At 43.7% G+C, this 25211-nt stretch overlaps 1 protein-coding gene across 15 annotated transcripts in view; it reads right to left on the bottom strand.

Annotated features, from left to right (window-relative positions):
- The window catches only part of slc4a11 (solute carrier family 4 member 11), a 316800-nt gene that overhangs the window by 28032 nt on the left and 263557 nt on the right, over nt 1-25211 (bottom strand). For all 15 annotated transcript variants that reach the window (XM_072256724.1, XM_072256731.1, XM_072256719.1 and 12 more), the window contains 2 exons: nt 20245-20318; nt 16180-16381 (listed from right to left, as the gene is read on the bottom strand). In XM_072256724.1, the coding sequence (XP_072112825.1) occupies nt 16180-16381; nt 20245-20318 (276 nt within the window). The remainder of the gene's footprint in view (nt 1-16179; nt 16382-20244; nt 20319-25211) is intronic.

Below are 25211 nucleotides of genomic sequence, written 5' to 3'. Positions count from 1 at the left end.
TCGATACATCAATAATAAATTTACCTGGAAGAGTAGGAATTTAAGTACTGAGGAGAAATTGAGATTGTCTTTAGCATGTCCTTAGGGTGTGTTGATTGTTAGCACAAACATGCTAGATGCTTCAATGAACATGTGATAAATAAATAAATCTGAATCTGACTGGTTTCTAACCCAGAGGGCAAGATTTAGACTGTAAGATGTAGGAGCAGAATTAGCCCACTTGGCCCATCGAGTCTGCCCTGCCATTTCATCATGGCTGATCCAATTTTCTTCTCAATCCCAATCTCCTGAATTCTCCCCGTATCCCTTCCTGCACTGACCAATCAAATCTATCAACCGCTGCCTTAAAGACTTGGCTTCCACAGCTGCGTGGGGATGGGCAGGCAAGGAGATAAGGTGAGAGAGGAAAGGGGAGGCCATTGATTGAAATATCGGAATGGGAATGGGAAGTGCAATTAAAATGGGTGGCCACCGGGAGATCCTGCTTCCTCTGGAGGACAGAGTGTAGGTGCTCGGCAAAACAATCTTCCAATCTACTTCGGGTGTCACCGATAAATGGGAAGCCGCACCGGAAGCACTGGACACAGTACATGACTCCAGTAGACTCCCAGGTAGCAAAGCTTTTTCTATCCACCTTGAATTGTTTGCTAATTTACTTTTATATTTCATCTTTCTCCCCAGTGATTCATTTAGTTGCTTTCTGCAGATTTATAAAAGCTTCTTAATCCTCTATCTTCCCATTAGTTTTTGCTTTGTTCTTTTGCTTTTACATTACATTAGCTTTCATAGAGAATCAGGTAATTTTTTTAAAAAAAGTGTTAGGTAGCAATTCTAGAGGGAAAATGGACAGTCAAGATAAAGTGCAGATGGAGGGTCTCAACCCAAAATGTCAACTATCCACTTCTCTTTACAGATACTGCCTGAACCCCTCAAGATCCTCCAGTATTTTGTGCACTACTCCAGATTCCAGCATCAGCAGGCTGCTGTCTTTCTCACTTCCAATACCGGCTACCTTCCCCCTCTTCTTTCTCTCCTGATGTAGGGCCACGACCAAAAAATGTCAACCGTGCTTTAGTCTCCACAGGTGCTACTTGACCCTTCAGTTCTCCATGCAATTTATTATGTTTTACCCTAGGTTCCACCTTCAAAACTCGTATGTCTCAAACACTTGAGGCTTTCTTTCCTTTGAGCGGATTTCCTGTACGGTTCCTTACAGAATACAAGGCAGTACCAGTAACCTGAAGCACAACCTGCAGTGGGCCAGGTAAGCTGTCCAACGCCAGCATGGAAACAGAATCTGCTGTAGATCAGATGACAAAGTTTAATTGCTTTATCTGGGCTGATATCTTCTCGTCACACAATGCATCTAACCAGAATTGTTGAAAAGTTTACATTTATTTGTCACGTGCACTGTGAAACACACAGTGAAATGCATCGTTTTGCATCAATGACCCACACAGTCTGAGGATTATGCTGGGGGCAGCTCACAAGTGCCCCCACGCTTCCGATGCCAACATTTGCCCACAACCAACATAGCATGCCCATAAACTAGAATTATCTGTAGCAACTACTTGAAAAATAAATGTCACTGAGAGGTGAAGAGAGGGAGTATTGTATGATGCACTTCCAATTAACTGAATTCCCAAACAGTGCATTTTCATCCTTTATTACAAATTGGCAATAAAATTATTCAACTCTCCGTATTTCATGTGAAACAAAGATAAGCATAATTTGATCAAATTCAAACAAGAATGAGCAGTCAAAGATGAAAAATATACGCTCCCTACTCACCCCCTCTCTATGCAGCCAAAACAGGTGATTAAATTCATTTATTTTAACCACTACACAACGCAGTGCACTGCCCGCTAACCTCTGCCCAAACCCACGTGACACGTTACTTTAACCCAGAGTAAGACTGCGCGTCACAAATACAATACAGACAATAAATATATCCATTGCTCCTACACAACTAAAATAGACCCAAGGCATGAGTTGGTGAATAAAGGACCAGTTTTCGCAATTGATAGAAGAGTTATTGCCTTCCACTTCATCTGTACTTGAATAGCATAAGAGACTATTAACAGTCTTCATTTTAGCTTGCATGTACAACTTTCCCTAGACTCTCCGGTGTTCAATCCTCAACCGAGGCGATAACATGTTCAGTGTCAAACTCTGCACAAATCAACTAAGTGGTGGAATGGGGATGGGAGTTAGTTCATTACTGTCACACGTACTGAGATATATTTTACATGACACCATGTGCCTGTGAAGCAGCTGCAGGCAAGTCTTTCAGTGCACCTGTTCTGATGACAATAAACTCACCTTCGATCCATACCAATCATTTCATTACAATGTGTATAGAGGTGTACAAGGAAAAAACTGTAACAGAATACAGAATAATGCACTGTCGTTACAGAGAAAGTGCAGTGCAGGCAGATAAGGTACAACAAGGTCGACTGTGAGCTCTAGAGTCCATCTTATGCTACTAGGGGATTGTTCAGTCGCCTTGTCAAGGCAGGATGGAACTTGAGGTGATATGTGTTTTCAGGTTTTTGCATCAGGGTGGCTTCTGAGCCAAGAAGTTAGATGACAAAAAGGGGCTCAAGTGAGAGTCAGGAGAACAACAGAATCAAACAAAGCTTACGATAGAATCTTCAGAACATATGGTTGCTATTCCTGACTGTTTTTGGGTAGAATTGTCCAAACTGAGTTCTCTCTCCTGTTGTTAAATTAACAATTCCTCCCTTTGGAAGTATTTATTCAATTCTCAGTTGAAATGTTCCACTGAATCTTCTCCCAACTGTGTAATCCTGTTCATAATCCACTGTGTTGTTTCCTTACATCCACTCTGGCTCTTATTAAATAGGGGGCCACAAAACAGCAGACAAATTTGAATAAGTATTTTGCGTTAGGCTTCACTGTGGAAGACACTAGCAGGATGGTGGAAGTTCCAGGTGTCAGGGGGCATAAAGTGTGTGAAGTTACTTCAGAGGTGTACAAGATGAAGAGAGGCATTGATCGTGTGGATAGCAGAGGCTTTTTCCCAGGGCTGAAATGGCCAGCACAAGAGGGCATAATTTTGAGGTGCATGGAAGTAGGTACAGAGGAGATGTCATGGTTGGTTGCAACACACATAAAAGTTGCTGGTGAACGCAGCAGGACAGGCAGCATCTCTAGGAAGAGGTGCAGTCGACGTTTCAGGCCGAGACCCTTCATCAGGACTAACTGAAGGAAGAGTGAGTAAGGGATTTGAAAGTTGGAGGGGGAGGGGGAGATCCAAAATGATAGAAGACAGGAGGGGGAGGGATGGAGTCAAGAGCTGGACAGGTGATAGGCAAAAGGGATACGAGAGGATCATGGAACAGGAGGTCCGGGAAGAAAGACAGGGGGTGAGACCCAGAGGATGGGCAAGGGGTATATTCAGAAGGACAGAGGGAGAAAAAGGAGAGTGAGAGAAAGAATGTGTGTATAAAAATAAGTAACAGATGGGGTACGAGGGGGAGGTGGGGCATTAGCGGAAGTTAGAGAAGTCGATGTTCATGCCATCAGGTTGGAGGCTACCCAGACGGAATATAAGGTGTTGTTCCTCCAACCTGAGTGTGGCTTCATCTTTACAGTAGAGGAGGCCGTAGATAGACATGTCAGAATGGGAATGGGATGTGGAATTAAAATGTGTGGCCACTGGGAGATTCTGCTTTCTGGTTGGTTGGTGGGTTGATTTATTTATTTATTTGTTTGTTTGTTTGTTTGTTTGTTTCTTTATTTGCACAGAGAGTGGTGAGTGCATGGAATGGGTTGCCATCGGCAGTGGTGGAGGCAGAAATGATAGGGTCTTTTAAGAGACTCCTTAATAGGTACATGGAGCTCAGAAAAATAGAGGGCTATGGGTAAGCCGAGGTAATTTCTAAGGTAAGGACATGTTTGGCACAGCTTTGAGGGCCGAAGGGCCTGTATTGTGCTGTAGGTTTTCTATGTTTCTAACTGATAGAAGGTTCTTGTGAAACTGAAAGTCACCCGGACCAGGTGGTGTACACCCGAGTTCTGAAAGAGGTGCCTGAAGTGATTGTAGAGGCATTAGCAATGATCTTTCAAGAATCACTAAATTCTGGAATGGTTCTGGAGGACTGGAAAACTGTAAATGTCACTTCACTCTTCAAGAGGGAGAGGAGCAGAAGAAAGAAAATTACAGGCCAGTTAGTCTGACCTTCGTGGTTGGGAGGATTGTTGGAGTCAATTATTAAGGATCATCTTTCAAGGTATTTGGAGGCACATGATAAAATACAGCATAGTCAACATGTTTCCTCAAGGGAAAACCTTCCCTAACAAATCTGTTGGAATTCTTTGAAGTAGTAATAAACAGGAGAGACAAAGGAGAATTGGTTGATGTTGTGTGCTTTGATTTTCAGAAGGCCTTTGACAAGGTGCCACACAAGAGGCTGCTTAACAAGATATGAGGCCATGGTATTACAGGAAAGGTTCTAGCATGGATAAAGCGGTGGCTGATTGGCAGAAGACAGAGTGGGAATAAAGGGAGCCTTTTCTGACTGGCTGCCTGTGACTTGTGGTGTTCCACAGGAGTCTTTGTTAGGACTGATTCTTTTTACATTACATGTCAATGATTTGGATTATGGAATTGATGACTTTGTTGCAAAGTTTGCAGACAATATTAAGATAGGTAGGGGCAGGTCATTTGAGGAAGTAGAGGGGCTACAGAAGGACTTAGACAGATTAGGAGAATGGACAATGAAATGGCAGATGGAACACACTGTCGGGAAGTTTGGTAGAGAAATGAAAAGGTTGACTATTTTCTATATGGAGAGAAAATACACAAAACTGAGGCGCAAAGGGACTTGAGAGTCCTTGAACAACAGGAATTCTGCAGATGCTGGAAATTCAAGCAACACACATCAAAGTTGCTGGTGAACACACAGCCCAGGCAGCATCTCTAGGAAGAGGTACAGTCAACGTTTCAGGCCGAGACCCTTCGTCAGATTATAAGGTCCTGACAGAGTGGATGTGGAGAGAATGTTTCTTATGGTGGGAGACTCTAAGACCAGAGGACACAGCCTCAGAATATTGGGGCGACTTTTTAGAATGGAGATGAGGAGGGATTTCTTTAGCAGAGAGTGATGAATCTGTGGAATTCTTTGTCACAGGCAGCTGTGGAGGCCAAGTCTTTAAGGCCGCGGTTGATAGATTTGATTGGTCAGTGCATGAAGGGATATGGGGAGAATTCAGGAGATTGGGACTGAGAAGAAAATTGGATCAGCCATGATGAAATGTCAGAGCAGACTCGATGGGCCAAATGGGCTAATTCTGCTCCTATATCTTACAGTCTAAATCTTGCCCTCTGGGTTAGAAACCAGTCAGATTCAGATTTATTTATTTATCACATGTTCATTGAAGCATCTAGCATGTTTGTGCTAACAATCAACACACCCTAAGGACATGCTAAAGACAACCTCAATTTCTCCTCAGTACTGAAATTCCTACTCTTCCAGGTAAATTTATTATTGAAGTATCTATACCATTAACAACCATGATAAACCATACACAACAATGGCAGAGTCCCTGAAAGTGGGTCTACAGGTTACACAATCAGTTCAGTGCTTATGCAAGTGAGGCCATCCACGTCGGTCCAGAGGGCTGATGGTTGTAAGGCAACACTGTTCCTGAACCTGGTGGCGAAGGACCCAAGACTCCTGCACCTTCTGTCCAATGGCAGTAGTGAGAAAGAGGGAGACATGGCAAATACAGCTAAACAAGATGGACTCCGGTGGGGGATTTTGGCTGGTACAGACTCCTAAGTAGACCTCCCTTGCATTCTGTTTTGATTCCTCCCTTTTGTACTACCTCGATGTGCTTAATGTGTCTGTCCTAATGATGCACAAACATCACATTGTATATGTGATGATAATAAAACAATTACCAAGTCACTTGACCTTGTTGCCTGCAATTGACCACCAACCAACTGCGTAAGTGTTTACAACAATTACAGTTTAATTTGTTATAACACAGCGAGAATGCCTTTAAATTTTTCTAGAAACCAGCTTCACATCTTGCCCCAAGATTGGCATCTTCAGTTCCTGAACCCTAAATGGAAATAAAGAAAACTCCAAAAGGTTACAAATGACCAGGCTGAAGAACAACTCCTTCCCTACTGCGATTCAGACTACTGAACCAAGCACCTCTTTCATGCCCAGTCTACCATGAAAGTCACTATCTCCTTCCATGGATTCTGTCTACACTTCCAACTGCCTTGGAAAAGCAGCCAGCATAATCAAAAACATTTTGTGCCAAGATGAGGCCACACTCAGGTTGGAGGAGCAACACCTTACGTTCTGCCTGGGTAGCCCCCAATCTGACAGCGTGAACATCGATTTCTCCTTCCGGTAAAAGAAATCCATCCCACCCCACTCTTCCCCACTCTGGCTTTCTACCTATTCTCACCAGCCAATCCCTTCCCCTGGGTCGCCTCCTCCTTCCCTTTCTCCCATGCTCCATTCTCCTCTCCTATCAGATTCCTTCTCTAGCCCTTCATTTTTCACCTGGCTTCCCTCATCTCCTTCCAGCTAACCTCGTTCCCCTCCCCCAACCTTTTTATTCAGGTAACCATGAGGAAATCTGCAGATGCTGGAAATTCAAGCAACACACACAAAATGCTGGTAGAACACTGCAGGTCAGGCAGCATCTATAAGAAGAGGTAGAGGTACAGTCGACGTTTTGGGCCAAGACCGTTCATCAGGACTGACTGAAAGAAGAAATAGTCAGAGATTTGAAACTGGGAGGGGGAGGGGGAGATCTAAAATGATAGGAGAAGAGAAGAGGGGGAGGGATGAAGCTAAGAGCTGGAAAGTTGATTGGCTGAAGGGAGACAAAGCTGGAGGCATGGGAGAAAGAAAGCGGGAGGGGAGCACCAGAGGAAGATGGAGAGCAGGCAAGGAGTGATTGTGAGAGGGAAAGAGAGAGAGAAAAAAGGTGGGGGGGGGAATAATAAATGAATAAATAAATAAAATAGGGGATGGGGTAAGAAGGGGAGGAGGGGCATCAGTGGAAGTTAGAGAAATCAATGTTCATGCCATCAGGCGGGAGGCTACCCAGACAGAATATAAGGTGTTGTTCCTCCAACCTGAGTGTGGCTTCATCTCGACAGTAGAGGAGGCTATTGATTGACATATCAAAATGAGAATGGGACGTGGAATTAAAATGTGTGGCCACTGGGAGATCCTGCTTTCTCTGGCAGACAGAGCATAGGTGTTCAGCGAAACCGTCTCCCAGTCTGCGTCAGGTCTCGCCAATATACAGAAGGCTGCCCCGGGAGCACTTGACACAGTATATCACACCAGCCGACTCACAGGTGAAGTGTCGCCTCATCTAGAAGGACTGTTTGGGTCCCTGAATAGTGGTGAGGGAGGAAGTATAACGTTGACTGTACCTCTTCCTATAGATGCTGCCTGACCTGCTGAGTTCCTCCAGCACCTTTTGTGTGTTACTTTGGATTTCCAGCATTTGCAGACTTTCTTGTGTTTATAAATCAAAAACCCTCCCACCCTGGTCATTCTCTCCCAGTCCCCTAGAGATTAGGTAAAGGGTTCCCAACCTGGAGTCCATGAATCCCTTGCTGAATGGTATTGGTCCATCGTATAAAAATAAGATTGGGCACACCTGGTCTAGGATCATGGGAGGTAGTTAAAGAGGAAGCAGGCAAATGGTTGAATGATCAGGGAATTCAGAGCAATGGGGGATCAGTTGAAGGCTTGGGGCAGATCAGAGATGATCATATTGAAAGTTCAGGCAGGCTTGAAAGGCCAGGTCGTCTACTCTTGCTCCTACTGTGTTCAGTGCTTATGTCTCTGGATCAGGGATCCACAAACCTTGTAATTAGTTCAGTAGCCACTTCGCTACTATGTCCTAAATGGACACAGGCTTTATTTGTCACATGCATGTGGAATCACATCCACAGGTTCCTTAAGTTTGTTATAGCTGGGACTGGCAGCAGGGACAAGCTCCCACTACCTATTAAATGCTGCCAATGGTGTGCGCCTCAAATAGCCTCTGACAACCAAGTGCAGCTCCTGACCTTCAAGTGTGGTTTAGCTACTAAGTCCGACAGAACCATTTCCACAGACAGGAGAAGTGGCTTACTGGCACCTTAAAACCAGTCGCTTTGGGCATGAAGAAGGAGGAAAAGGAAAAGTCTGATCTCAAACCTACGCAGCCTTGTGACTATACCCACTCTTGGGGAAAGCTGTGGGAGTAAACCCTGAGGGAAAAGTCCGGAGCTGGAGTCCCTAAGTTCACCGTTGAGTTCACCGCTGACTGGCAACTTCTGTGATGCTGCTAGTGCCAAACTGAATCAGTCTCTGCTGTTCATTTGGGTTTATCAGATGAGTAGAGAAGGGCAACAGCTGCTCTCCATATCGTACTGTCCTGGCTTGCATAACTAGACAGGCAGGACACAATATCCATGATCCAACCTGATCAATGGAAGCCTACAATGGAAAAATTGAAACATATTGTAGCAACGACAAACACAGTCCGAAGTATGGGCTGGGGGCAGCCTGCAAGAGTCGCCACACTTCCGGCATCAACATAGCATACCTGAAACCTACAGAGCATGCCCACAAAATAAAACTAACTAAAATGAAAACTAAAATGCACCCAAGGGATCAGTTAGTGGAGAAAAATACCAGTTTTCCCAATAGAGTTATGTCTTCCACATCATCTGTATTTTGAATAAAATATGAGATTTTTAGCAGAGATCATGTATGTACATCTCTCCCCAGCACTCAGATGTCCAATACTCAGCTGGATAGACTTGAAGCGATGACAGAACATAGAACATAGAAAACCTACAGCACAATACAGGCCCTTTGGCCCACAATGCTGTACTGAACATGTACTTAATTTAGAAATTACCTAGGGTTACCTATAGCTCTCTATTTTTCTAAACACCATGTACTTATCCAGGAGCCTCTTAAAAGACCATATCGTATCCGCCTCCACCACCATTGCCGGCAGCCCATTCGATGCACTCATCACTCTCTGTGTAAAAAACTTACCCCTGACATCTCCTCTGTACCTACTTCCAAGCACCTTAAAGCTATGCCCTCTCGTGTTAGCCATTTCAGCCCTGGGAAAAAGCCTCTGACTATCTACACGATCAATGCCCCTCATTACCTTATACACCTCTATCAGGTCACCTCTCATCCTCCGTCGCTCCAAGGAGAAAAGGCTAAGTTCACTCAACTTATTCTCATAAGGCATGTTCCCCAATCCAGACAACATCCTCTGCACCCTTTCTACAGTTTCCATACCCTTCCTGTCATGAGGTAGTCAGAACTGAGCACAGTACTCCAAGCGGGGTCTGACCAGGATCCTATGCAGCTGTATCATTACCTCTCAGTTCTTGAACTCAGTCTCACGGTTGATGAAGACCAATACACCGTATGCCTTCTTAACCACATAGAGAGAGGGGGGAGGGAGAGGGGGAAGGGGGGAGGGAGAGGGGGAAGGGGGGAGAGGGGGAAGGGGGGAGGGGGAAGGGGGGAGGGGGAAGGGGGGAGGGGGGAGGGGGGAAGGGGGGAGGGGGGAGGGGGGAAGGGGGAGGGGGGAAGGGGGAAAGGGGAAGGGGGAAAGGGGAAGGGGGAAAGGGGAAAGGGGAAGGGGGAAGGGGGAGAGGGGAAGGGGGAGAGGGGAAGGGGGAGAGGGGGAGGGGAGGGGGAGAGGGAGGGGGAGAGGGAGGGGGAGAGGGAGGGGGAGAGGGAGGGGGAGAGGGAGGGGGAGAGGGAGGGGGAGATAGATAAAAAAATCTGAGGCAAAAAGTGACTTGCCAGCTCTTGTGCAGGATTCTCTGAAGGTTAATTTGCAGGTTGAGTCTGTGGAGAAGGCGGCAAATTTGATGTTGGCATTCATTTCAAGAGGACTAGAATATCAAGGCAAAGATGTAATGTTGAGACTTTACAAAGCACTGGTGACACCTCACTTGGAGTATTATGCGCAGTTTTGGGCCCCTTTAGTAAGAAATGGAATTCGTTGTAAACAAGGTGGGAGAGCAGCAACCTGATGAATGAGGACTAACCAGAAGGGAGGAAAAGACTACGGGGGGTGGGGGGGGGGTATAAATACCACTGGACTAGACATGCCCAGGCAGCATCCCTGAAAATGATGGCAGAGTTTGTCATCAAAACGTCAGTTATGATCAATATCTGTACCTGGCAGGAAGCCCAAGAAGAGTTTGTTCGTAATCTTATAGTGTTTTTTGAAGAAGTTAGCAAAAAAGTTGAAGGTAAGGCAGTGGATGTTGTCTACATGGACTTCAGCAAGGCCTTTGACAAGGTCTCACATGGTTGTTTTCTTTGGAGTGGTAATGTCTGAGGGGAGATCTGATAGAGGCTTATAAGCTAGATAGGGTAGACGGACAATACCCTTTCCAGTGTTGAAATGCCTATTACTAGAGCGCATGCATTTAAGGTGAGAGGGGGTAATTTCAAAGAAGATGTGAGGGTCATTTTTTTTTTTAAATACAGAGAGTGGTGGTACCTCGAATGCACCTGGAGAGGTGGTAAAGGCAGATACATTTAGGGACTTTTAAGGGATGTTTGGGTAGGCACATGAATGTGAGAACTGTAGAAGGATATGGACATTGTACAGACAGAAGGGATTAGCTAGCCATTTGATAACTAATTCAATAGATTTGGCGCATAATCGTGGGCCAAAGGGGCTGTTGTTCTGCGGGACTGTTCTATGTTCTAACCCTCAACAGAAACAGAGGAATCTCAGAAGGTTTACAGACAACCAGGCTTAAGAATAGCTTCTTCTCTACCGCTATTCAGACAAGTGAACCAACCATTTCTTTCATATCCAGTCTACCATGAAAGTCAGCCTATCCCTCCATGGACTCCATCTACACTTCCAACTGCCTTGGGAATGCAGCCAATGTAATCAAAAACCCACCCCTCTCTCCTTCTCCCCCCGTCCCCTCGAGTCTAGCTCATGGGAGGTATTTAAAGAGGAAGCAGACAAATTTATTTCTGAACTTTGAGATCTCTGTTCTTGAATCCTTTTTTTGTCCCCTCCAACCTCCTCTCAACCTTCCTGGGAAATTTGAACAGTTTGAAAGTTTGTGTTAACTTTCATCTGCCTTGTGTCTGCCTAGTCCACCAGCCTGCCTCCATTCTTCTGTGAGAACCTACCATTCATCTCACAGCACCTCTAATTCCAGGTTTTGTTTTGTCGCCTTTTGGACAGAGTAGCCTTAATCACCTAGACCCAAGCCGGTAATATAAATTAGTGAAAACAGTAGTCCTGGTACCAGACCCCAGAAGAATACCGGATGTATTCAATATCTGAAAAACAAACAAAAATACAAATAGTGGAGATGTGTGGAATGAGAAATAGAATGAACTTCTCAAGTCCCAGAAGTTTTGTTGGATGGGGAGGCTTCAACTCATAGCATCAGCCATTTCTCTCCCTCCACAGATGCTGCCTGGTCTGCTGAGTGTTTTCAGCATTTTGTATTTACGTATACTGCTGGACATCCAGTCACAAGAAAAACAATCATTCGTGCTTGTGTCAGATCACTCAGCCAATTTTCTAACCAAGCACCTTATCTAAAAACCTTTAATAGTTTATATTACCACATTAACTGCACCAGACTTCATTATAAAACTCTATAACATTAGATAAACACTATTTTCCTTTAACAAATTCATGCTGCCTTCTCCCAATCAATCCACACACAACTGTAATGAAGACCGATTGTTAATTCTGTCCTTGATTATAGTTTCTGAAAGTTTCTCTCCAGAGATTTAGGCTGACATAGCAAACCATGAAATGAATTTCTTTGCGTCACTACTGACAGAGGGCATCGTGTAAATTCCGCAGAGCCTAATAATGAGGAATGAAGTCTCACCAAAATTATAACAAGTCAAGCAACGAAACAGAAGAAATCAGTGGTGCAAAGATAGTGACAACTCCCAGGAATGGTAAGACCATTAGATATAGGAGCAGAATTAGGCCATGTGACCCATTGACCCATCGTTTCAACATAGTTGATATATTTCCCTCACCACGCCAATCTGCTGCCTTCTCCCCATATCCCTTCATACCCTGATTAATCAAGAAGCTATTAACTTCTGCTTTAAACATACACAACCACTTGGCCTCCACACCCGCCTGTGGCAACGAACTCCACAAATTCACCATTCACTGGCTAAAGAAATTCCTCTTTATCTTTGTTCTAAATGGATGTCCCTCTATTCTGAGGCTGTTCTCTCTGGTCCTAGACTCTCACACCATAAAAAACATCCTCTCCACATCCACTCTGTTGAAGCCTTTCAACATTCAATGGGTTTCAATGAGCTCCCCCCCACCCATCATTCTTCTGAATTCCAGTGAGTACAGTTCCAGAGCCATCAAACGCTCCTCATTTGACAAGCCTTTCAATGCTGGAATCATTTTTGTGATCCTCCTTTGAACCCTCTCCCATGTCAGCACATCCTTTCTCAGATAAGGAGTGTGAAAGTATACAAAACTTTGGAAATTGATCCAAATTCTTACTCCCTTGGACTGGGGGGGAAAAAAATCACACACGCCATACTACTTTTTTAAGAAAAGTGAGAGGGTCAAAGGAATCAAGTTTAGCCTAATTCCATTTGAGAGTTTACCAGTGAAATGGCATACAATCCAGCACGAGGGTGAGCTAGTAACGGACTTACAGTGCCTTGTGAAAGTATTTAACCCCCAACCCTTTCTTCCACTTAAATGAGTATAACAACCAAAGATTTTGATCAATTTAACTGAGAATTTTTATATGTGAATCACATGCTCCTTCCCCTCCCCCCCCCCCGAAAAAGCAGGGAAAATTGTAAAGCATGAAAATCTAAAAATTCAATAACTGAAATGTCAGCAGTTCTAAAGTATTCAGCCCACTTTGCACAGAACTTAGTTGAACCAACTCTTGCAGTTATTACAGCCAATAGTCTTTTTGAACATGTCTTTATTTGCTTTGCACAATGTAATGAAGCAAGATTTGCCCATTCCTCCTTGCAAAATTGCTCAAGCTGTGCCAGGTTAGTTGGAGAGTGGCAGTGAATAGCAATCTTGAGGTCTTGCCAGAGGTGTTCAATTGGGTTAAGGTCAGGACCCTGACTGAGCCACTCATGGAAATCAGATTTCTTCATTTGAAGCCACTCCGTGGTTACACTGGTTGTGTGCTTTGGGCCGGTGTCCTGCTGAAGGCCAAGCTTCCACCCCAGGTTAAGTTTTCTGACAGAGGCTAGCAGGTTTCTATCTAGGATCACTCTGCATTTAGCAGCATTTGTCTTCCCATGTAGGGACGGTGTCACCTGGCTGATGCACAGAATCAGATTGACACCACACATACCACTTAGGGCCGAGAACTAAACATTCCACTTTTGTCTCATCCAACCATAAGACCTTCTTCCACATCTTTACAGTAACTTCTAAGTAATGCTTTGCAAAGTCTTTATGGGCAAGGACATGTTCTTTTTTAAGCCAAGGCTTCTTCCTTACCACTGTCCCACAAATGCCATTTTTGTTCAAGGCCTCCGAGATTGTGGAGCTCTGAACCTCATCTCCAGTTACAGCCACCGGCTTCTGCAGCTCGCTCAGAGTGACTGCTGGTATCACAGTAGAGTCTCTTATAAAGTGCCATTCTCCTGCAGCAACTAACTTCAGGGGTGCAGACAGTGTGGCTGTAGTTTCACATTTTCTTCCAGTTTTTCATGAAGGGCTGTACTGAGCTCTAAAGTACAATTGGTGGTTTGGAGTTGGTTTTGTACCCTTCCCCAGATTTGTGCTTCTCTATTATTATTTCCCTGACTAGTCTTTGCTCTTATCTTTATTTTGGTTTGGTCTGTTGAAAATTGACCATACGGTTGGACCTTAGAGAGAGGGTATTTATTCAGGAGATCCTTCAATTTTCTACATCAACAAATTGGGCGAGTTGATAGGTACGAGGAAAGGTAGCATAGCAATTACAAAGAGGATGAATACTTTTTCAGCCTCACAATTTTGGTTTTTAATTTTTAAATTGACAGATTTTTGATTTTTTTTCTTTTGATTTGACATGACGCACAATGCTTTGTAGATTACCTCAAAAAATTCTACTTCAATATATTTTCAATTTAGAAAATGAGACAGTAAAATGTGAAAATAGTTGTGAGGCTGAATACTTTTTCAAGGCACTGTACTTTATTTGATTTAGAGATACAGCAGGGAAAAGGCCCTTCCGGCCCAGCAAGCTAAGACAGCAGCTCACCTACTCAACACTAGCCTACTCACAGGACAATTTACAATGACCAATGAACACACTTAGCGTTATGTCTTTGGAATGTGGGAGGAAACCCACACAGTCATGGGAATAATATACAACCTCATTCCAGATTGCACCAGAATTTATCTCCGAACTCTAACGTAGTCATAGTCATACTTTATTGATCCTGAGGGAAATTGGTTTTCGTTACAGTTGCACCAACCAAGAAGAGTATAAATATAGCAATAAGTAACACCCAGAGCTGTAACAGCATCACACTAACCGCTACACTACCGTGGCACCCCATCAAGCAGTTATTGTGCCCGACTTAATCTGACTGAATTGAAGTAGTCAATATGGTGAATGTTAGAAATATGGACTGCCTGAAGGCATTCGAAAAACTTCAGGCAGCCATTAGAAGTTGCAACTCAGAATTGACAGAAGATTATCCTGATGAAGGGCCTCGGCCCAAAACGTCAGCTGTTTATTCCTTTCCGTAAAGGAAAGTAGTTGCCCAAGGGTAACCTGCAGGCTAGTGGAGGGAAGGAGCATCTTACACCTCCTTTCATAGAGATGCATCTTTACCCCACCACCCATTTAAAGATAAAGAAACTCTTAATTACTCAATCTAACTGGTCTACCTCGATAGGATCTTGCATCTTTATTGCCTGCTTGCACTTTCTCTGTAACTGCAACAACTTATTCTGCATTCTGTTAGTGCTTTTCCCCCTGTACTATCACAATGTTCTTACATTGAAATGATCTGCATGGATGGCATAAAGTACAGTACATGTGACATTGTACATGTGACAATAATAAATGAATGAGCCATACTGTGGAGGTGTGGTTACCATCCGTGTATTTTCTGACTTACGGACAAAATTCATTTCAGAACATCAAAAATTTAAAAAAAGGAATGGTTTAATAAGACCATAAGACAAAGGAGCAGAAGTCACCTTGTTTATTATCCAAGAACGATCTGTCTGGGGAAGAAAGGTTGAGAGCAGTGTGTGAGGTCACGGCAAGTGTCACACTGGCTGAGAATGCTCAAGGAAATAAGGAAATAATGCTCCAGACCATCATAAAATTACTGGAAGTTCATTTTCACTCTGACCATCAAGGCCATGCACTCTTCTCACTGCTGCCAACAGGAAGATAGCACAGGACCCACACTATCAGATTCAGGAAAAGTTATTACACTTCAAACCACCAGGTGCTTGAACAGCATGAATAACTTCACTCAACTCAACATAGAATTGATTCAACAACCTATAGACTCATTTTCAAGGACTCTACAATTCATATTCTTAGTGTTATTACTTGTCTATCTATTTATTTGTATTTGCCCAGTTTGTCTTCTTTTGCACATTAGTCATTCGTCAGTCTTTGTGTGTAGTTTTTCATTGATTCTATGGTATTTCTTTGTTCTACTGTGAATGCCTAGAAGAAAATGAATCTCAGGATGGGTTATGGTGACATTCGCTATATGTAGTACATATAATAATTGATTTTGATCTTCGATTTTATCAAGTCAGCCAGATATAGTTCTTCATAGAAAACTCAAATAATACGTTCACATCCAAATCATAGTACTTTTACAATTTATCAAAAAAATGACCATTTTAAACAAAGAAGTAGTGGCTTTTTCCTGACCAGGGCAGTAACCCTGGCAATAAGGCAACACAGGAAAGGCTCAGACATCCTGGCCTGGAGAACAGCCTTGGCTCAGTGGAGGGGATAAATAAGTGACACCACATTAAGGAAGCCGTTATCCATACCATGAAATCAGCTGGCGTTTATGAGACACAAGAGACCTGTGGATACTGGAATCTAGAGCAAAGGAACAAGCCACTGGAGGATTTCAGCAGGCCGAGGATCATTAGTTTGCCCTTGGAACTTACCTCTTCTTGAACTGGAACAAGGTATACCCCAGCCACAGGGTACCGAGCATCAGGAAGAGACTTAGGACAGCGCTGTCCCGGCCACAGGGGTGAGCCCCAGAGTCAGGGTCTGTCGTATTGAGTGAATGGTTGGCACTAAACTTGAAACCAAGTGTTCCGTTCTCTCCAGGGATGTTATGGCAGAAGTAATTATCCTGAAAAACTAAGCAATAGAAAGGCACATTAAAATCACAAGGTTCTCCCAATAGATTCCTCACTGCCTACTACACACACACACACACACACACACACACACACACATACACACCCCGCTATAAATAGATGCCAATGCATTATTTCTCACTGAAGGATATTTCCTTCCGTGAAGATTGATTGGGGCATCACAGTCGTGTAGTGGTTAGCGCAGTGCTATTACAGCTCAGAGCGGAGTTAGGGACTCAGATTCCAGCTCTATCTGCAAGAAGTTTGTATGTCCTTCCAATGAGTGCAAGGATTTCCTCCGGTTGCTCCAATTTCCTCCCACAGTCCAAAGACATACAGGTTAAGTAGATTAATTGGTCATTGTAAATTGTCCTGTGATTGGGCTAGGGTTAAACAAGTGGGTTGCTGGGCAGTCCTGCTCATTGGGCTGGAAGGGCGTGTTCTGCACTGTACCTCTAAATAAAACAAAAGATTTGGACAGCAAAGGCTTAAATATGCACTTTGAAGTGTGCATGGAAGGCAAGGAAGAGGAAAATAGAGTTTTGATGTCTAATGAGGAGAACATCTTTGGTTTGGGTTCAAGCGGACAGCCGCATCATTCAAGAAGGGATGGTCAGGAGAAGAGGTGCCAGGAAAACAGATGGTCACTGACCCTCAGCCAACATTAGCAAGGCAGACAAGAAAACGACTGCAACATACTGATGCTTGGCCCCTGTGGCTGAGGTAACCCCCCTCTTGAGAAGGGAGGCTTTTCCACACAGGACTGAGAGGGAAATTAGAAAATCCTTTCAGGAGGTGAGAATATTCCACTCTTGGGTGCTTTCTACCCAAGAGAAAATAACGCACCCATGCTTCTGAGAGGCAATAGTGTGGCGCGAAGCTGCGTCGTGGGTAGAGCGAAAAGATAAAGTGACAGTGACAGACGTGTGGGTAATAATTAGGACCCAGCATTAGTGAATCACCAGTCTGAAGGTTTAGTCCTGAGCGAAATACTGAGGACAAAAGACCAGAGTCAGAATCAGGTTTATTAACACTGGTACACGTTGTGAAATTTGTTGCTTTGCAACAGCAGTACAGTACAATACATAAAAAGTTACTATAAGCTACAGTATTATATATACAAAGTAAATGAATAGTCCAACAAGAAAGCAAATCGGGGAGGTAGCGTTCTGGAAAAAGGATCTATTGCTTTCCAAGCATATATGACAAATAAACTCTCCTCGGGCTTCCAGTTGGATACAGTTATCGATTATAACCGACGTTTCGATGACAAGTTTTGTTATCTTCATCAAGGATGATGCCTAGGCATGTCTAGTCCGATGGTATATATACCCCCCTTATCCATCCCTCCTGACTGGTTAGTCCTCATCCAATCAGGTTTCTGTTCTCTCACCTTGTTTGTAATCGAATTCCAGTACCTAGAGTGAGACCTTCATCTTTGTTAAAACTATTATCCTCTAGTTTTATTTCAATTGCTTCCTTCACCAGGTGGTCCAAAAACCCATTGGTGCAGCACAATAGTTTTGTGCCATCAAAGTCAATCCTATGGTCATTGTGAATGATACGTTCTGCTACCGCCGATTTCTCCGGGTAACCCAAGAAGATATACCTCCTGCGCTCCATGATACGGGTTTTTACCATGTAGCTGGCCAATACATGCTACTCCACATTATAAGGGAATACTGTAAACACCAGTCACTCTGAGTCCCAGATCACCTTTGACTTCCATAAACTGTGATTTGAGCTTCCTTAAGATTTTGTGGATGGTATTAATCCGGTATTTCTTCAGGATCCTGGTGATCCTTCCAAAAACCGTGGAAGTATAGGGAAGACAGGTGGTAGCAATGGGTTCCTCCTCGTTATTAGGTTTCCTGATTTTTCTGTCAGCCCTTTTAATGGCCCAATTGATTTCCTTCACCTTGCAGCCATTACTTCCTCGTGGAGACCCTCCGTGTCTGAAATAGTTTTCGCACAGTTATTCAAAGTAGAAAGAACCATTCTACATTGGGAGGCATGACGGTGGCTGTTATTGTTGAGGTACATGTCTGTGTGAGTGGGTTCTAACATGACAGAAACCGTATAGTACACTCCGACATGGAAACCCACAATAAGACAATTGAGCTCAACATTCGTACAGAATAGTTGGAAGGTAAAGGAAATCAATCAGGCCCTTAAAAGGGCTGACGGAAAAGAACAGGAAACCTTCACTACCACCTGTCTTCCCTATATTTCTAGGGTTTCTGGAAGGATCACCAGGATCCTGAAGAAGTGCTGGATTAATACAACTACAAGTCCATAAGCAAGCTCAAATCGCAGTTTATGTGGGTCAAAGATGGCCTGGGACTCAGGGCAGCTGGTGGTTACAGGATTCCCTGTAAAGCAAAGCAGCGTATATCAGCCAGACACATGGTGGAAACCTGCCTCAAGGAGCACAGGAGGTGTATCTGTTTGGGTTACCTGGAGAAATCAGCAGTAGTGGAACATTGCGCTCACATTGGCCATAGGATTGACTTCAAAGGCACAAAAACTGTTATGCCGTGCCAGTGGGTCTTGGGACCGTCTGGTGAAGGAAACTAGTGAAATAAAACTAGGGGGAAAGAATTTTAACAAAGACAAGGGTCTCGCTCTAAGTTAGCACTGGAATTCGATTCTAAACAAGGTGGGACTGTGGAAACCTGGTTGAATGAGGATGAAGCAATCAGGAGGGAAGGATGTCTGGGGTATATATACCAACGGACTTAACGTGCCTAGGCATCATCCCTGATAAAGATGGCAGTTTGTCATCAAAATATTGGTTAAAATTGATACCTGTTCCTGGCTGGAAGCCCAAGAAAAGTTTATTTGTTTCATGGACTGTTCAGAAATCTGATGGCAGAGAGGAAGAAGCTGTTGAGTGTGCATCATTAGGCTTCCTGATGATAGCAATGAGAAGAGGGCATGTCCTTGGTGGTGAGGGTCCTTAGTGATGGATGCCATCTTCTTGAGACACCACCTTGGAGAAGTATTTGGGGGTGGGGGGGGTTGCAGTGCTGATGGCTCTCAGTGGGGTCTGGAATTTGCTACGTGATTTGTGGTAAACGTTTCTACCTCTACAATCCTCTAACAGTATTTGGACATGTACATGAAAAGATGTGACATCTTGGTCTACTAATCTGGTTCTGGAAGGTGGCACTTAGAATCAGAATCGGGTTTAATATCACTGACATCTGTAGAAGTTTGTTACGCTAGCCTCTCTTGACCAAATATCATTAATTTTCTCTGATTCTAAAGCTCTTGCTGTACATTTGATGTTCTTCATCAAGTCACTGTGGGAATGAGCCTTCTGTTGGTAGCACTATCCCACTCCAGGATCCTGAATTCACCACCATAAAGGCCAACACTTCTTTATGTATGCCAAGACATTAAACCAAGATAGTGTCATTTCCCTCGCGTCAATTCCAGCACTGGAAAATAGTAGTTAAAGCAACACTTAGAATATTTTATACAATGCTCTAAAGCATGGGCAATGCAAGGGGAGTCAGTTGCAACAAATGAAGTGAACATGGTAACTATCTGAAATGGCACTGAGCCACAAGGCAAAAACGAGGACATGAGGCAAACTGGATCTCCCCGTGACAAGCACAAGAGACAAAAATGGAATCCCATATTTCCACAAATCACTCCATGATTCAGTGAAGCAAAAATGTTTCACTTACTCTTCAGTAATTAACAGTTGAGTATGTACTAGATGGGCTGAAGGGCCCGTTTCTGTGCTGTAGAGCTCTATGACTATGAATGAGTGGTGGTGAATAACATTGACAAGAGGAACAGAAAAGGAGAAAGAGGGCAAACATACTAACAACACAATTATTCCCATGGACTCACTTTTGGCCAAGCCTTTACAAGCGTCCACCACAAATGCAATGGATATGAAGACGGCTAGGATCTCATCTGTCGATCTGCAGAGGGGAGAGAGTTGCAGATTATTAATAGTTAACAACGTGAAGTAGACAGACACATACACACAGTGTTGCAAAAGTGAAAAATAAAAAGCATAATAAAAATAAAATATTTATACACTCCTTAGAATAATGACAATGATCTGATGTTTTGTTTGGCAGACCAGAGTCATGAAGGAACAGATTCCACCTGGCAACATTGAACAATGGGAATATTAGGAATATCAAGTTGGAATGGAGTTAGTTTTGTGACATATACTGAGAACCAGTTAAAAGCTATTGAGGAAGGTGATACACACAAAATGCAGGAAGGAAAGGGCTAGATAGCATGGAGGTGGAGAGGATATTTCCTATAATGGGAGAATCTTAGACCAGAGAGCTTAGACATCCTTTTAGAACAGAGATGAGGAGGAATTTCTTTAACCAGATGGTGACGAATCTGTGGACTTCATTGCTATGGATGGCTGTGAAGGCCGAGTCACCGAGTATATTTAAAGTAGGGATTAATTAGTTAGAGTGTCAAAGATTACAGGGAGAAGGAGGGAGAATGGTCTTGAGAGGCGTAATAAATCAACCTCTGACTGAGCAGACTGGATGAGTCAAATGGCCCAATTCTGCTCCTATGTCTTTTGGAACTCAACAAGTCAGGCAGGATCATTTGTCCCATGTGGCACAATGCACTTGCTCCTCCAACCCTTCCCACTGTCTCCCAGTTCTGAAACCCAGAGGGCTCTGGAGGCCAAGACGTGAGGATTTACTTAGGCTAGCAAGGTGAAGATCATGGACGTTTAGAAACCTGATGGCAGAGGGAAGGTGGTGTTCCTAAAATCTTCAGTGTGAGTCTTCAAACACCTGACCTCCTCGATGACAGATAAATTCCTGATAAGGGCATTAGTGGTTGGGTTGAGTTGTTCTCCAATTTTGACAGTTTACTTGCAAATATTTCATCACCATATGAGGAGGCATCATGACGTGCATGGTGACGAAACGTTTGTAAGTAAATTGCCAAGATCAGAGAACAACTCAGCCCAACCACCAACCACCCAACCTACCCATTTTCCGAATTATTTCCAAGGGTGTTAGTGGTTACGGGGAGATAGTGAGAGAATGGTTAGGGAAAAATAACAAAAATAAGCCAAAATTGTATATTAGAGCAGACTTGATGGGACAAAAGGCACAAGTCTGATTCTGTATCTTATGGTCTTGCATCTAAAATTTATGCTGTGGATTTGAAATTTGAATATCCTCTGAAATAGAAGCACTACACTTTAAATGTATTCTATGGTATGTTCAATATTTCACAACTTTTACAATAAACTAGGCGTTCCGAACCTTCTTTTATCCCATGGACCCCTACCATTAACTGAGGGGTCAATGGACCCTAGGCTGGAAACCCAAGCAGAAAATAGTATGATAAGAGTCATAGTGTTGTATAGGACTATGTGTCATTTGGCCCACTACATCCATTCTGGCCTCCCCCCTCCCACACCCCCATCTAAACTATTCCCATTTCTCTGCATGAGGTTCGTTCCTGTGCTGTACTGTTCTACATTCTTTATGAAGGCAGAAGAGATTAGTTGGCTATTTGATTACTAATTTAATTGGCTCAGCACAACACTGTGGGCCAAAGGGCAAACAGCACAAACAGTGAAGTGGGCAGACAGGCCAATAAACACTTAAAAAGGCACAAGATACACTTCAGGAGCCAGAAAACTAAATGTAACAATTTTGTTCTCAGAAAGTGTGGAGGAGAAGACCTCTGCCCTTGAATCTGGCAGGACATCAGAAATGAGCGTGGACACTTAAAGCAAGAGGAAGAAGCTTTAAAGGGGCTCTGAGGGGCAAGTTTTTTTCTAAGGAAAAACAGAGTGGTTGATTCTTGGATCACATTATGATACGAGGTGGAGGTTGACACAGTTACTACATTTCAGATGCCATCAGACAGACACAGAAAGGCTGGACAAGGAAGATTATGGTCCTAATGTAGACAAATGGGATTAGTGTAGCTGGGGAGAAAAGGTTGGCATGGACATAATGAGTGAAAGGAACCATTTCTGGACAAGTACAAATCTATAGCTCCAAGATGGGAAATAAGTGGAATCTGTCCTTTACAAACGGAGGGATGAAACAGAAAGGCAGTGCTGAACTGTTTCCACAACCCATAGACTCGCTTTCAAGGACTCTTCTTCTCAAGTTCCCTATATCTATCACTTAATGGCTTTCTCTTCATATCTGCTGAGTTTGTTGTCTTTTGCACTGGTTGCTTGTCTATCCTGTTGGTGTGTGCTTTCACAGATTCCATTGTGTTTCTCGAATTTACTGAGAATGCCTGCAAGAAAATGAATCTCAAGGTTGTATATGATGACATACATGTATATTGATTATAAATTTATGTTGAACTTTGGTCAGGCTTCCTATTGCCCTTTGCCCCTCTCCGATTCTGGGAGCCAGAAATATGTCAGGACTTTGCAAAGAAATACAGAATAGTACAGCACATGAACAGGCCCTTCAGCCCACAATCTCTGCACCGACCGTGACTCAGATGTACAATAATCCCACCTGGAACATGGTCCATATCCCTGCCTGTTCATCTGCCTGTCTAAATACCTTTGAAACATTACTATTATATTGGCTTCTGTCATTTCCATGGCACCTTCCACTCTGTAACACAAAAGTACACTTGCGATGTAAATCCCCCTCTAAACTTAAATCTATGCCCTCTAGTATGTGACATATCAACCCTGAGAAAAAGACCACCGGCCTCTCAAATTTTAAATATGATATGAAATTATTAATGTGCATGTAACATCTCTCTATTTACTGCACAATCATGTGTCCATCTAAAAGCATCTGAAGGTTGGGGGTGTTGTGGATAGTGTGGAGGGCTGTCAGAGGTTACAGTGGGACATTGATAGGATGCAAAACTGGGATGAGATGTGGCAGATGGAGTTCAACCCAGATAAGTTTGAGGTGGTTCATTTTAGTAGGTCAAATATAACGACAGGATATAGTATTAGATTAGATTAGATTATGAGGACACGCAGTCCTCTTTTATTGTCATTTAGTAATGCATGCATTAAGAAATGATACACTTTCTTCCTCCGGAATGATATCACAGAAACACAAGACAAACCAAGACTAAAAAAAACTGACAAAAACCACATAATTATAACATATAGTTACAACAGTGCAAAGCAACAGCATAATTTGATGAAGAACAGACCATGGGCATGGTAAAAAAAAAAGTCTCAAAGTCTCTCGAAAGTCCCATCATTTCACGCAGACAGTTGAAGGGAGAAACTCTCCCTGCCATGAGCTTCCAGCACCGCAAACTTGCCGATGCAGCATCCTGGAAGCACCCGACCACAGTCCGACTCTGAGTCCGTCCGAAAACTTCGAGCCTCCGACCAGCCCTCCAACACTGAGCACCGAGCATCATCTCTGCCGAGCGCTTTGACTCCGGCCCCGGCAACAGGCAATAGGCAAAGCCGAGGATTTGGGGCCTTCCTCTCTGCAGATTCTCGATCGCACAGCAGCAGCGGCAGCAAAGCAGGCATTTCAGAAGTATTAATGGTAAGGCTCTTGGCAATTTGGAGGATCAGAGGGATCTTGGGGTCCGTGTCCATGGGGCACTCAAAGCTGCTGCGCAGGTTGACTGTGCGGTTAAGAAGGCATACGATGTATTGGCCTTCATCAACCGTGGGATTGAATTCAAGAGCCGAGAGGTAATGTGACAGCTATAGAGGACCCTGGTCAGACTCCACTTGGAGTGCTCTGCTCAGTTCTGGTCACCTCAGTACAGGAAGGATGTGGAAACTATAGAATGGGTGCAGAGGAAATTTACAAGGATATTGCCTGGATTGGGGAGCATGCCTTATGAGAACAGGTTGAGTGAACTCGGCCTTTTCTCCTTGGAGCAACAAAGGATGAGAGGTGACCTGATAGAGGTGTATAAGATGATGAGAAGCATTGATCAGGTGAATAGTCAGAAGCTTTTTTCCAGGGTTTAAATGACTAACATGAGAGGGCACAGTTTTAAGGTGCTTGAAAAAAGATACAGAGGGAATGTCAAGGGTACATTGTTGTTGTTGTTTTACGCAGAGTGAGGTGAGTGCGTGGAATGGGTTGCTGGTGACTGTGGTGGAGGTGGATACAATAGGGTTTTTTAAGAGAATCCTGGATATGTACATGGAGCTTCAAAAAATAGAGGGTTATGGGTAACCCTAGGTAATTTCTAAGGTACGTACAATTTCGGCACAGCATTATGGGCTGAAGGGCCTGTATTGTGCTGTAGGTTTTCTACGTTTCTATCTGAAATTCATGCCCTCTTAATATTTGACATTTCTACTCAGGGTAAAAGGTTCTGACTGTCTACCCCATCTATGCCTCTCTTAAATTTCTATCACATCTCCCCTCAGCCTCCAATCCTCTAGAAAAAAAACATGTTTGACTAAAAACACCAGAAGTTGTGCAGATGCTTGAAACCTCGAGCAACACACCTAAAATGCTGGAGGAACTCAGCAGGTCAGGCAGCGTCTATGGAGGAAATAAACAGTTGGTATTTTGGGTCAAGGCAGTTCACGAGGACCAGGAAGGCAGAGTAAAAAGATATGGAGAGGGAAAGGAGTACCATCAACTATCAAGCTTGTAATCCTTCCCCACCCCCACCTGCTTACTCCAGCTTTTGCCCTTATACTTTCCAGTCCTGAAGAAGGGTTTCGGCCCAAACATTGAATGTTTCTTCCCTTCATAGATGCTGCTTGACTTGCTGAGTACTTCCAGCATTTTGTGTGTGTTGCCCATCCTTGTCCAATCTCTCTTTATAGGAACACACATCAAAGTTGCTGGTGAACGCAGCAGGCCAGGCAGCATCTATAGGAAGAGGTACAGTCG

This window comes from Mobula birostris, chromosome 4, assembly GCF_030028105.1.
Source record: "Mobula birostris isolate sMobBir1 chromosome 4, sMobBir1.hap1, whole genome shotgun sequence".
NCBI lineage: Eukaryota > Metazoa > Chordata > Chondrichthyes > Myliobatiformes > Myliobatidae > Mobula > Mobula birostris.
Note: the sequence above shows the minus strand (reverse complement) of the source record. Positions and strands in the feature narration are given on the sequence as shown.